This window comes from Mytilus californianus, unplaced genomic scaffold (assembly GCF_021869535.1).
Source record: "Mytilus californianus isolate M0D057914Y unplaced genomic scaffold, xbMytCali1.0.p SCAF_4, whole genome shotgun sequence".
Lineage (NCBI taxonomy): Eukaryota > Metazoa > Mollusca > Bivalvia > Mytilida > Mytilidae > Mytilus > Mytilus californianus.
Window position 1 is genome coordinate 121,957,313 of NW_026262690.1, and position 15,127 is coordinate 121,972,439.

Sequence of the window (15,127 nt, forward strand, 5' to 3'; positions counted from 1 at the left end):
AAATCAATGTGTCTTCATACGATGACAACGTCATACCAATATATGACTGCAAATTTTTTTTGCAGTCGTATAAAAAAAGTGTGGAAAACTGATTTGCCGGACTGACGGATGGACAGACGGACAGAGTGCAAACCTAAAGTCCCCTAGACTTCGTCGGTAGGGGACTAACAAAGACAAAAGTACCAATCAAAGAGTACATTTTAAAATCAAAAGAAAAATCGTAGTATTTCATCATTTATTACAACAAAAACATTTCATTATACTACATATCTGTACAAATTATAATGTATATCATACAATCATATAAAAAAAGACTAAAAACTCAACAATTTTCCTCCTTAATTACATACATAAAATCTCAATATATTTTTATTTATAGTTGCCTTGCCCTGTTTTACAAACACTTTAAAGAGATCTATTATTTAATGTAAATGTGCAAGTGTAAAGGATTTGTCAATCAACTGTTTCTGCCTTGTGATGAATTCCTTCCTCCCCCCAAATGAGACAGAAAACGAGATACTTTTGAGGTAAAATATAAAACAGATGACTAAGCTCAGGTATTTCATGTCATATTATTATAAAATACTAAAACCTACAATAAAATTGCTCTTGAAGGTCTATACTTTTACACAATACAAAGGCAAGCAAATTGAGAGCTTGCAGCCTTGGCATGTTGGACAAAGCATCTCTCCATTCCTAATCTAAAGTCTTACTAAACCCAAATGAACTGTTACACTTTAATACATTCCCAAACTTTAAACAAAATTATTTTAATAAGTATCAATAAAAACTGGGTAACAAGATTAAAATTAAGTAAATTTTGTAGATGCACTGTGGTTTATATTAAAAGCATATTTATACAAGAAAATATCTGCACCAATTTTCACCAGACTTCTCTGACATTTTATTTTAAAACTTAAATAAAAGCTACTTGTGCCTTTTCTTCTGATTATAGGTAATGAACTTGATTTAAAGTGCCATTCTTTTTCTATAAATACAAGCTTGGGGTGTGGTGTGCCCCCCATGTAAATCAGCATCAGTAGACCCTTCAAAATTACATATATCTTCATTATCAAACTTATTAAAATACAATTGTAATTTTTGCCTTGAATAATGGATAAGTTGAATTAAAGTCATTAAAATTGTTTCTGTCTTTTTTGTAATGCTTTTTTTTTTTGTTTGAATTAATTGTTTAATAAATTGAGAAAGAAGCTTTTAGGACAAAGTTCAACACTTTACAGTTGTATGCAAACAATGTATTTACACTTTATACCTTAATATCATGTAGAAAAATTATATGATGACATCAGAACAAACATATTTTATTAATATAAAAATTCAGATTTATACCTGTGTACATATCTAAAATACATTTTTAAATTAAAATACCAATACATATAGCAACAACTAAATATCTATGGCTATAGAAAATTTGCAGGTATTTTCGACAAATTTGAGAGGATAGAATTTTTTTTATTAATTTCTTTTCTTGATATTTGAGGATATAGTCATATACTATAATCCTGATTATTCCCCCCGACTGAAACTGGATTACACTGCATTTAATCTTTACAGGAGGGGACAAATGTATGGGAGAGGAACTGTACTTAAACATACATCAAAAAAGATTTGTTCGCAAAACACATCAGTCAAAACCTATTAGTACAAAATGTAGATCAAATTCAAAAAAATGAAACAAACAATGTTTGTCATAAATTATGACCTTTTAGTGAGTAAAATAAAAAATACTTTTGTCCTTAATTACACTGACCTTTTATATTTTAGAGGAAGGGATTTTTTTTTTACTTTTATGAAGTAAATAACATTTCTTAATATACAGGAACTAGACATTTTTTCTGGTAACACAATGTTGTTATTCTTATTTAACTATATTCAAATGAAAACAAACTATTTTTTTTCACTTCCCTTCTGAGGCAAATTATGTTTTTTTCCCTGAAGATATTCAAAATCAAACAATTTATTTAAAGATAAACATGTCCCACAAAGAATAATAAGTTGGTGCCTTTTGGTTTAAACTATTTTTAAAAAGAATACCATAGTTTACAAACATTTTAACACAGAGAATCAATATTTCATATCTTTAACTGCTCTTTAACATATGTATTCATATGATTATAGATTGATGTAAATGTGTATTTACATAATTCTGTTAAGAATGGTACATACATATATTTTACTTGTTTTATACATGATTGCTGTCTATTTAGTTTTAAAAGTTTCTTGTAAGCAGTAAGACTTTAATAAACCATTGATTAGAATTAAACCATGTTTGTATTTTGACAAAGTACATATGTTTTCTCAATCATTTCTTTGATTCAATGGCACTATAAAAGGGCTTTTGTCCAGGGCAAATTCAAGTGCGGCATTAATAGTAAAAATCTGTTAAGCCAGGGCTCATCTATACATGACTAGCAACTGTCTGAATTGTGTGCGGAATGTTGGTGATATGAAAAATTTACAAATGCTGTAGTTCTTGTTAAACATCAATGTATTTTGATGTGTAATTCTATGAATTTTCGATTTTATCTTCAATGTGGATGACTTATGTGAATCAGAAGAATCCACACCTTGACACAGATTAGAAAATAGAAAGAGATTTGGCAAATATAAATGAGCCCTTTTGCATACAATTTGATCTTCATATAATATAGACCATACATGAACATTTTTATAATTTTACATTATAAAGGTGTAAATCATTTTCTCCCTCGACAATACGAGTACAAATCCATACACAAAAGGTTAATAATTAGGCTGTCTTTAACTTTTTTCTTCTAACACCAGCCAAGTCCCCTTCAACTGAACTTTCTGATTCAGAGCCATCAAAGCCAACACTACTACTCTGAGCAAATTGTCCTGTGTTTCTGGCTTTCTCTAAGGCTCTGACTGAAAAAAACACAACACAGAATGTTATACACACATTACAATTATGCAAATAAAAGGTAATGCTGGTTAAATGTCAACAATATTTTTCTCATTGGCAATCATACCGCATCTCCTTCTTTTCACAAGACAGCAACTTTAAACACAAATAAACGTAATGAAATCTATGTAAAAAATTTATTTCTTTATATTTCATCTTGTTATGCAAGAAAAATGTGTTAAAGAGCATACAAATTTTCATACCCTGCACCATTTGTCAATTTAGCTTACTGCCATAAATACAGATAGATGCAACCAGTAGAATTTTATTTTCTCTTTCAAATCATGGCCGAGTTACTGGTGATTATGTTTTACATTTGATAAAGTAATAATTATACTTTATAAAAGGAAATAGGGGATGTGGTAATGAAACAACTATCCACCAGATAATTGTACTTTGAATATTTTTTCTTTAAATTACTTTAGTTCTCAATTTCAAGACAGTTTCATACCAACAGCTATTAAACCGATTAAAAATAAAATGCTCCGCTGGGCGCAGCTTGATACGACCCCAGAGGTCGAACCCTGAACAGTTGGGGCAAGTATGGACACAACATTCAAGCTTGATACAGCACTGAATTTGGATTGTGATTAAATATTTGACACAGCATAGGTTTCTGACACAGAATGAATGTGGTCTAAGAACTTAAAATTTTTTAATTTACCTATTGAAACCATATCATTAATATTTGCTTTTATATATAAATCAGAAATAACCAATTTAAAATGGAAAATTTTATACAAAAAAAAAGGAAAAAAAATCCCCCCCCCCCCCCCAATTTGTTGAACCCCCTTCTGATTCATCACCCCAAACTCAATCCCAGCCTTCCCTTTGTGGTATGGTATCTTGCAATACAATTTTACAGAGATCCATACACTTGAACACAAGTTAATGTCAGGAAACTAGAAAAATGCTTGTTTTTTGGCCCCTTTTTGGCCCCAAATTCCTAAACATTTATGGCAATTACCGCCAAACTCAAACCCAGCTTTCCCTTTGTGATATGGAACCTTGTAGTACAATTTCATAAAGATCCATACACCCACACACAAGTTATTGTCCTGAAACTAGAAATATGCTTGTTTTTTGCCCCTTTTTGGCCCCTAATTCCTAAAATTTTGAGGCAATTACCCCCAAAATCAATCCCAGCCTTCCCTTTGTGGTATGGTACCTTGCAGTACAATTTCAGAGAGATCCATACACTTGAACACAAGTTATTGTCTGGAAACTAGAAAAATGCTTATTTTTGGCCCCTTTTTCCTAAACATTTAGGGCAATTACCCCCAAACTCAATTCCAGCTTTCCCTTTGTGATATGGAACCTTGTAGTACAATTTCAGAAAGATCCATACACTTACACACAAGTTATTGTCATGAAACTAGAAAAATGCTTGTTTTTTGCCCCTTTTTTGGCCCCTAATTCCTATAATTTTGAAGCAATTAACCCCAAAATCAATCCCAGCATTCCCTTTGTGATATGGAACCTTGTGGTAAAATGTCAGAGAGATCCATACACTAACACACAAGTTATGTCTGGAAGTTACAAAAATGCTCATTTTTGGCCCCTAATTCCTGAACTGATGGTACCACAAACCCCCAAAATCAAACCCCACCTTCCTTTTGTCGTATTAAACCTTATGGTAAAATTTCATAGAGATCCATTCACTTAAACTAAAGTTAGAGTGCGAAAACCAATGTGTGTTTGGAAGACGACGACGCCATACCAATATACGACCGCAAAAACTTTTGCGGTCGTATAAAAACATGCTTTTGGGACAAATCGATAGGAAAACCAGATCAAACCTATCACAGAGTTCTGGAAAATGGCCAGTCCATATCATTTGACTAATAAACAGCTGCGCCATGAGCGCATGATACACCCGTCGTCTTGTGTGTGAATTTTTATGCAATAAGCATAAATAGTTTCTGACATACGGCGTGACATGTGAAAACCCCCCTTTTTTTTTTACAAAAAACTCAATATCTCTAAAATAAAATTTTGAATCAAAACCAAAAAGTATACAGATCTTTAGATTAATATAACTAAGATGTGTGTAAAATTTTAAGCAATAATCATAAATTGTTTTTGAGATACGGCGCGACATGTGAAAACCCCCCTTTAAAAAAAAAAAAATCAATATCTCAAAAATAAAATTTTGAATCAAAACCAAAAAGTATACAGATCTTTAGATTAATATAACTAAGAAGTGTGTAAAATTTTAAGCAATAATCATAAATCGTTTTTGAGATACGGCGCGACATGTGAAAAACCCCTCCCCTTTTTTTACAAAATACTCAATATCTCAAAAATAAAATTTTGAATCATCACCAAAAATAAAACAGATCTTAAGGTTAATATAACTAAGAAATGTGTAAAGTTTTAAGCAATAATCATAAACTGTTTTTGAGATACGGCGCGACATGTGAAAAACCCCTCCCCCTTTTTTAACCAAAATACTCAATATCTCTAAAATAAAATTTTGAATCATCACCAAAAAGTATACAGATCTTAAGATATATATAACTAAGAAGTGTTTAAAGTTTTAAGCAATAATCATAAATTGTTTTTGAGATACGGCGCGACATGTGAAAAAAAACACACACCTGTTTTAGTTACTAAGTCCCGTAACTCAAAAAGTTTTAATCTTATTTTCACCAAAAAGTATACAGATCGTTTGACCATCATAAGAAACAACTATATTAAGTTTCATGAAATTTGGATAAGTCATTCTCAAGTTACGGTGCGATATGTTTACGCCGGACGGACACCGGACATTTGTATACCATAATACATCCCGTCAAAAATTGACGGGCGTATAAAAATTTGAAATGTCTGACATACATGTATGTTGTTGTTGTTACAATGTCAGTCCAAATGTCTGACACAAGTCTTAGAGAGTGAACTTTTCAATAGAAATATAGGATTGGATGGACCAAGATGTCTTTTGGACAAGAAATTCCGTACAGTGTCAGTCCAAATATCCCTTAAGACAAAACTATTTTCAAGAACTCTGAAGTTTAATAATTTGTAGTTAGTGCCAGGAGGTTGATTATAAAATGATGGACCCAGTAGCCAGTACTTCAGTACTGACATGAAAATACAGATATTTTTTTTATTTCAATATGCTTTTATAAAATTTATAAATTAAGGAATGTATATCCTTTAAGCAAAGCTCTTTATATTTGGGTTTAGGTTTACTTTAGGTCCTTTTAGGTTTTATCAGCTCTTCAACATTTGTAAGTTAGGTTTTGGACTTTCAAATATTTTGGCCTTGAGCACCACTGAGCAGACATATTTCGTCAAAATGTGCATCTGGTGCAGTAAAAGTTGAAATGTTATGTTATTTAACAGCTACAAGTTTTCAAACATTATGACAGTTTGCCTGACCACTATCACTATACTCAGGGCTTTGTTTGTATGCAAGGCTTAAAAACATATTTGTTATGTACTATTGGACTTTATTTAATTTTAGTGAGTGTCTTTTTTAAAAGCTTTGATATCTGTTTACATTGCTTTTTACTTTCTCAATTGTGCAAACTTTGACTTTTGTTTTTAACACCACCATCCTTTGAATGAAGCATACCTTGTCTTTCAAACATAAAAAAAAACATCAATGGCAAACTGATGACCTTGAACTGAACTTACTTTGTTTTTCTACCGTAGAATTCTGATTTTTTTGTTCAAAATAAATGTGAGACTGATGATTTTGCATTTAACTTAATCAGTTATTCTTACAAACACCACTGTCACATGTAAGGGGACGGTTGGGCGATCACAAACATTGTTTAACCCTGCCACTTTCTGTATGTGCCAGTCCCAAATCAGAAGCCTATAATTCAGTGGTTGTTGCTGTACATTATATTTGTTTTTCCTTTATGTTTTACATAAATCAGGCCGTTAGTTTTCTGGTTTTGAATTGTTATATATATTTGTCATGTCATGTTTTAAAGCTTTTATGCTTTGAGGTATGGATTTTGCTCATTGTTGAAGGCCCTACAGTGACCTATAGCTGCTAACTTTTAGGTCATTCAGTCTCTGGTGGAGAGTTGTCTCATTGGAATCATGTCAAATTTCTTGTTTCCATATAACAAATGTAGAAATTTTTATTCTTCAAATCATCAATGACCTACTGATGACCTTGATTTCACTTTACTTTGATGTTCTTACATAACCTATGGCTTTATCTAAATCACAGATGTTCAGTGGTTCCCAAGGCTTTGAGAAATCAACTGGACATTCTTTTTAACTGGACCAGACTCTTTTTTACAGGACATTTACACATATGATTTGGACAAAACTAAAAATTTTGCTGGTCATTTAGTCTAGTAATGCATATCACTTTACTGGACCAAACCAATTTTTACTGGTCTTTGCCCAATGTCTGGCGACAATTGTAATGACTGGATGATCTTACTACTGATCTTGGTTGATACTTACTTTGTTGTTCTAATGTAGAATTCTGTTTTTTTAAATCATCAATGTCCGATTGATGACCTTGATTTTTGCGTCTGATGAACTGAATGTAATCTGCTGCCTTTTTTAAAATTTGTGCTCTTGACACCTACAAATAATAAAGTTGCGACAAAATAAACCAGCATGATAAAAAAACAACAACAAAAGCAAATAAAACAGCATATGAACAAAAGAATGTTTATAAACTTAAGTGTAATTCAAGTAGATAATCAAATCCTATTTTAAATAGATGTAGAATACATATGTTTTTAACATATTTTACAAATAAAGTACATTATCATGATTATCAACATTAAAATATTTCAAATGACCCTGCTTTATAAATGTGAATGGAATTAATTTCCATTTTCATATTTGGCTTTAATATATCTTACTACAAAAACCAAAAACACACAACATTATAGACATATGTCATGACTTCAAAAATACATCAGTCACATGGTGAGTGCTTACAGTGTAAAAATAATATGGTGCCCAACTGGCTTAGCTCCTTTTTAAAATTACTTGCTCTCAAAGAAATTGCTTTTTTTGTTTGTTTGAATAAATGACATATATAGGAAAGTTAAAACTTTGGTAAAACCTCTTGAAAATCTGCTAGTTGAGGGCCAGCAGGAGCTCTTATTTCTACCCATGTGCTTATCAAAATAAAATGCTCCGCTAGGCACAGCTTGATACGACCGCAGAGGTCGAACCCCGAACAGTTGGGGCAAGTATGGACACAACATTCAAGCTTGATACAGCACTGAATTTGGATTGTGATTAAATATTTGACACAGCATAGGTTTCTGACACAGAATGAATGTGGTCTAAGAACTTAAAAATTTTTAATTTACCTATTCAAACCATATCATTATTATTTGCTTTTATATATAAATCAGAAATAACCAATTTAAAATGGAAAATTTTAAAGAAAAAAAAATCCCTCCCCCAAATTTTTTGAACCCCTTATGATTCATCACCCCCAAAATCAATCCCAGCCTTCCCTTTGTAGTATGGTACCTTGCAGTACAATTTCAGAGAGATCCATATACTTGAACACAAGTTAATGTCAGGAAACTAGAAAAATGCTTGTTTTTAGGCCCCAAATTCCTAAACGTTTAGGGCAATTACCCAAAAACTGGAACCTTGTAGTATAATTTCATAAAGATCCATACACTTACACACAAGTTATTGTCCTGAAACTAGAAATATGCTTGTTTTTTGCCCCTTTTTGGCCCCTAATTCCTAAAATTTTGAGGCAATTACCCCCAAAATCAATCCCAGCCTTCCCTTTGTGGTATATATGGTACCTTGCAGTACAATTTCAGAGAGATCCATACACTTAAACACAAGTTATTGTCTGGAAACTAGAAAAATGCTTATTTTTGGCCCCTTATTCCTAAACATTTTGGGCAATTACCCCCAAACTCAATTCCAGCTTTCCCTTTGTGATATGGAACCTTGTAGTACAATTTCAGAAAGATCCATACACTTACACACAAGTTATTGTCATGAAACTAGAAAAATGCTTGTTTTTTGCCCCTTTTTTGGCCCCTAATACCTAAACTTTTGAGGCAATTACCCCCAAAATCAATCCCAGCATTCCCTTTGTGATATGGAACCTTGTGGTACAATGTCAGAGAGATCCATACACTAACACACAAGTTATGTCTGGAAGTTACAAAAATGCTTATTTTTTGCCCCTAATTCCTTAACTGTTGGTACCATAACCCCCAAAATCAATCCCAACCTTCCTTTTGTGGTATTGAACCTTATGGTAAAATTTCATAGAGATCCATTCACTTAAACTAAAGTAAGAGTGCGAAAACCAATGTGTCTTCGGATGACAACGACATACCAATATACTTTGCGGTCGTATAAAAAAATCTGAACAGGAAGTTTGAGAAAAACTTTTGTCCAAAGAAAATCACAAGAAGACTAAACAAAATCTTTGAAAAGTAAACACAAGATATAATTCACAAACTTAAATATTAATACAGAGAAATTCCAGGAAAAAATTTCATTAATTGATTGGAAGTCAAGATAACTTACAAATATACACTAAAAATCATGATTAATTAAAAAATTGAAGATTTTTATATTTCAATAACATTTCAACCTTTCAATATTTTTTTTCCTGGAATAGCCTTTAGTTGAATTTGAATATTTACTTTGACTGATGATACCTTTTCCCCTTGCAGAGATGGTATTGAATCTCGTAGACTTGAAAAGCTGTCTTTTATATGATCTCGCCTCTTTCTCTCTAATGCATTGTGATGAGCACGCTTTTCAGCCTAAAACAAAACAGATGAATAATTTGTAATGCTTTAAATAGGAATAAAAAATGCATGTTAATATGTTTAGAAGGTTTTTCTCATTGTTGAAGGCCATACAGTTGCCCATAATTGCTTACATCCACTTTATTTGAACTTTGGTGGATAGTTGTCTCATTGACAATCATACCATCCACATCTCCTTATTTTTAAAGTGGTTGCCTTGTGTCATATCTAAATGTTGTTTTTGATCACTTTGAGTGACAACTCTTTGAAAGTTTCTGTTTACTGTATTCACCATTTTAAGTCGGAGGATGATTTTGATCTCATTTATACTCTGTAGACACCAGTTTATTGTTGAATGACCATAAATCTGTCTCTGAATAACCTTCTGGCTTCATGAAACAATCACATTTAAATTATTAAGTCAAATGTTTTAAATTGTGATGCAAAATTTTACAGGAGCTTGTTTGACTAAGTAATGATGGACAAATTTGCATACAAATGTAAATATGCCTTTTGCAGAAATTGATCGACAAATAAACTTACAGCAAGGGGACTTGGACTTAGAATAGATATCAATCAATGGTTTATAGCTTTATTTTGTACTAAATATACACAAATATATAACTGTCTTTGGTCTTAGGTTGATGGTTGTCTCACTGGCAATCATGCCACATCTAATATTTATCAAATATCAGGAACAGTTGTAATCAGTGTGACTTCTGATACATGCAGGTACATTGTTACTTATTATTTATACAAATGTGTTTTTTTATACATTGTGTATCCTAAATAAATATTTACCCCAAGGCATAGATGTCAATAGCTGTATTTGGCAAAAAAAATTGGGATTTTTTAATTCAGTGCTCCATAATTTCTTATTTGATTTGACTTTTATGTTTTGGGTGCCACTGATGTGTCATATGTAGAAGAAACATGCGTCTATCATACCAAATGAAAAGCCTGGTATCTTTGATGAGATTTTACCAGATCAAGTGATAAAATTTAGATAATACATCTAATCGCTATTTATTCGAAGTCAGATAAGTTCCGAACCTATACAATTTTTTCAACACGAAACCAGTTGAAGCTATCTGGTGCCCTGTTTATTAAACAGTAAAAAAAAAAAATTTAAACTAAGCATTTTATGACTTTAATTTGTGTTTGAAATTGTTTGATCATAATCTATTAAAATTTCAAAATGTTCACTTCCTAAACTTTTATCTTCCTCTGCTCATTACTGATAACCTTTGTTTTTGCGACACTTGACACAAACAGGAAGTTGGCTAAGTGACTAAGTCGGGATAAGGTGTGTTGCTAAAGGTCCAGTGACAAATATTTCAATCAACAGATGATGCTTGTGTAGGAAACTTCAAAACCTCACTTATTTAAAAATATTATGGTTGTAAGAGGGATTCACAGTGTCATAAAATTAATTATAAACAGGATTATACATATATATATATTGTTAAATATGTAATGTATGCATGGTAAGCTGTTCCATACCAATTTCTTGAAAGATAAATAAATTCTATCACTGATACCGTTGTTTATTAGTTATACCTGTGTCATAAACTGTGTATTGGCATTTGAGGATAGTTCGTCATCGTCCTCCTACAAAATCAAAACGAGACAACATTGTAATGTATACATTGAGGAAATTTTGAGGTCAAATAAAATGTTATCAAGACGTCATGCTCACGATTAAAAAACTAGGAAATGATAAAAATGGTGGACATAAAGGTCAATTACATCGCTTTCTATATCAACATCCCTGTCTTCATCGCTCATGATGGTATCCAGCACCCATTCAACGACGAAACCCGTTCGAACAACCAGGTTACGACCTAAAATGGCGAACCAAACAACGCCACGAGGGATACCCACGTGCAACTTCCGGCGTGATGTAAACAATGTTTATGTTTGAAACGCGCGAAATTTAAATGCTTTCTTCTTGTAAAGATCTGACCATTTGATTTTGATAGGAGCTGGGAATTATAATAAATTAATTATATGTTGGTCCCAGACGTGGGGTACGGAAGAAATCGGGAAAAAAAACCAAAGACTCTTTTAATGTTTGGTGAGAAAACCCAGGTCAGATCCAACAGTTACATCTACTTGATCAGTTATATTCAAGACATTCTCAGTCACGGTTTTGTCTCTATAGGCTATTGCCTAAGACTCGTCAGTGGTGCTCCAATAAAAACAATCGGAGGGCTAAAAAACAGGATTTTAGTCATTTACGCCTGTAGGTTGGAAAACTTAAAAGTGTTTTTAATGATTATAAAGTACATTTTATTAAGGATTTATATTTTATAAATTTTATAAAGTAAGATTTTACCAGAGACATAAATCCTTGATTTTATGAACAGAAATTTTACAGAAAAATAACGATGTAATGATATTTATAACATATCAAGGATTTGTATAGTATTATATTATATGTAAGATCCTTGAACATATGTTGCGATGAATTACCGTGATTTCCCAGTGGAAAAAAAACGATAATTTCAAATGTGAAATCAGAGACATATATACACATGTGTATATGTCTCTGGTGAAATAAACCCGATAATTTCACTCCTCTGTCGTCATATGACGTTGCATCAAAGCAAATTGTGAATGCGTAGAAAAAATATAGTTCCTTATTAAGTTCTACTTTATTTCCATTGAAAAGCCCATTGTCAATGTAATAAAAAGAATAACTAATCGACGAATTCAAATATAGAAAAATATTCAACGAGTGACCGGGCAACGCATTAATTCACGAATTGATGGTGGACAGTTTTGACTTTTCAACTCTTTACACTACACTTCCATACAATCTTATAAATCTTATAAATCAAAAGCCCAGTTTCCTATTCAACTGAATAATCGTTTGAAAAATATGATTGCAAATGTATCTGCTGCAACTCATATAAGGCATTCTTCTGTTATGAAAAAGGTAAATATGCTAGATATACTTGCTCGAAATGTGATGAGATAATTAAAAGCTAAAATTTTCTCCTTGACAACATTTATGTACGTTTCGGCAATACAGTTTATTAACAGGTTGTAGCCTAGTAGGTATTCCAGTACGGACACCAATTGCGCCCCTTTAATAGCAGACTTGTTTCTGTACTGTTATGAATCATAGTGTATGGCCAAACTCAGTAAAGACCCGTCTATATTCCATTTAATTGATACATTCAACAACACTTACCATTATTTTGATGATATTTTTTTCGTTAAATAATCAAGAATTCTCTAAATATACAGATGAAATCTACCCAAAGGAACTGATTTTAAATAATTCTAATATAAACACCAATATGAAAATAATGAGATGTGGTATGATTGCCAATGAGACAACTATCCAACAAAGTTCAAATGAAGTGGATGTAATAATAACTGTTCTATACTAGATATTTTAGTTTTAAACGAGAGACTCAAAAGTTTACGACAAAAGGAACGATTTTTCGTTCCGTATTGTTAATTTTCCTTTTAAGGAAGGTGATTTTCCTTTGGCTGCATCTTACGGTGTTTATATACCCCAACTCGTTCGCAATGCCCGTGTCTGTAGTGACTTGGACATTTTGGATTTCAATGAACGTAATCTATATATTACTGGCAAATTATTAATTCAAGGATTTCGTAACCACAAATCACTTAAAATATGTACTTAATTCTTTCATCAATACAAAGATTTAGTTTGGAAGTTTGGCTGTACCTGTAGAGAACTTATTACAAACAGGATAGCACATCCTAATTTTTACGGTGATGTTGTTTACATAGTCCGTAAATTTAAACACGATCCGGGTAAACTTATCGATCCTTTAACAACTTATTATAACAGGTTACCAATTCAACATTGCTATTAGATCTTTGAATATTGTTTTTATCGGTAAACATATTGATTTTGTTATCAATAAATTAAAACCCAACTAAATTTTATGTCACAAGAAGCACGCGGCAATTAGAGACATTAGAAGTAAGAGCAGAGACTGGTAGGCTCGGAGACAGAATAATGTGTCCGGGTAGTGTGACATGTCTTCCCGTGGCATATTACCTTGTGAACTAGCAAGTTAAAAAATCTGGATCAGCGTGTCGGTCTAGTACAAAGCAGGGTTTATATTCATATCATGTTATCATGTTCTCGTCCTGAATATGCTTTCAATTTGCCACTGGACATTGATCAGCCATCCATCCACCCATCATACTTATCCACTGCAATAAATTCAGTAAGTACTGTGCAGAAATTTCGCTTGTAGTAAATTCAGATCTGTTCAGATTATGTTCAGATTGTTCAGCTTTTGTTATTTACTTGAACACATTAACATCATACTAAATTGTCTGAAAAGCTACTGAACAGTACTGAATTCATTACAAGCGAATTTTCTGAACAGTACTGAATTTAGTCTAAAATTCGACTGAAAGACTAAAATTGATTGAATAAAAATTGTTCATACTTTTTAAAAGATGTTAAGATCAAAACGACCGTTTAAGACTAAATGATATACATAAATGGTCAGAAAACAGATTTTACCAAAGCCGGTATCAAACTGTTAAAACAAAAAGGCCTCGAAAGCTCAATTGAAAACTTGATACTTTACATACTTCATGAACCCTATACCAGTAGTCGCTTATGCATTATTAACTATCATTTTTTTCTGAAAAACGTCTTTTCAAAAAGTACGTTTCCTTTTCAGAAAATTTAAACAATGTACAATGTAAATCAAAGTTAAACTCGGCACATTTTACCTCATATCTTATTTGGTGTAAATCTCTGATGGTGGACTGTAAAACCCCTCGGGTGTATCATCTGCAAACTATTCAATATTTCGGTATTTGCAATATGAAGCATAATATTATGCACATTTTTATGAATTCCTATATATAGATAACTATACGTATCATATAAAACATACAAAATATAGCAGGAATTATAAATAAATAAGCATTTGAACACACTACACTAACAACCAATACTCGCCACTCTCCTAAAAAAAAAGGCGATTTAGAACTTGACATTCCGTATAGACACCGGTCTAATTTTGTATGTTACCGTCTAGACGTCTTTTTGTTATTTTTGGGTTGCTGTTTCTATACAGTATACCTACATATCCAATTTCCAATGAACATGATAAAACAACAACGAAAAACACAATGTCCAGATATAATTAAGCCAAGTTTTCAAATTAATCTCACATATAGTTAACCTGGTGTTAACAAAGTGGCAATTCTGTTAATATATATATATATATAGCTAGACATATATTACAATTCAGCTTTACAAACTTTAAGCTCTGATCGAGCAATCTTGGTGAAGAATACCGAATTATATGGGAACAACACGCTTAAATTCAGAATTCAAATATAGCGGTCTTGCGTCGCCAACGGCGTCTAGCAACCGCACCACTCTCTCCGCCCGTCTGTCCGCCCGTCCAACAGACATTGGGTACTTAACTTTTGTCAAGCT

The 15,127-nt window shown here is 32.2% G+C and overlaps 1 protein-coding gene across 2 annotated transcripts; it reads right to left on the reverse strand.

The window, feature by feature from the left end:
• Positions 1-221: 221 nt before the first annotated feature.
• On the reverse strand, positions 222-11,556 carry LOC127739281 (protein max-like). Of its 2 annotated transcripts, none has more exons than XM_052250942.1 (5): positions 11,422-11,556; positions 11,233-11,283; positions 9,580-9,687; positions 7,379-7,502; positions 222-2,907 (listed from the first exon to the last, which is right to left on the reverse strand). In XM_052250942.1, the coding sequence occupies exons 1-5, from the start codon at positions 11,458-11,460 to the stop codon at positions 2,771-2,773; spliced, it is 459 nt and encodes a 152-aa protein (XP_052106902.1). In that variant the 5' UTR covers positions 11,461-11,556; the 3' UTR covers positions 222-2,770. The 2 variants fall into 2 exon arrangements, with proteins under 2 accessions (XP_052106902.1, XP_052106901.1); XM_052250941.1 differs by having other exon boundaries at positions 9,565-9,687.
• Positions 11,557-15,127: the final 3,571 nt, after the last annotated feature.

Bases quoted from the DNA above. Each gene is read 5' to 3' on its own strand.
- LOC127739281 (XM_052250941.1), bottom strand. From the start codon at position 11,460: ATGAGCGATGAAGACAGGGATGTTGATATAGAAAGCGAT. The intron at 9,688-11,232 runs GTATAACTAATA...GTTTTGTTTTAG, and splicing joins ATACACAGTTTATGACACAG to GCTGAAAAGCGTGCTCATCA. The intron at 7,503-9,564 runs GTAAATATTCAA...TATTATTTGTAG, and splicing joins AAAAGGTATCATCAGTCAAA to GTGTCAAGAGCACAAATTTT.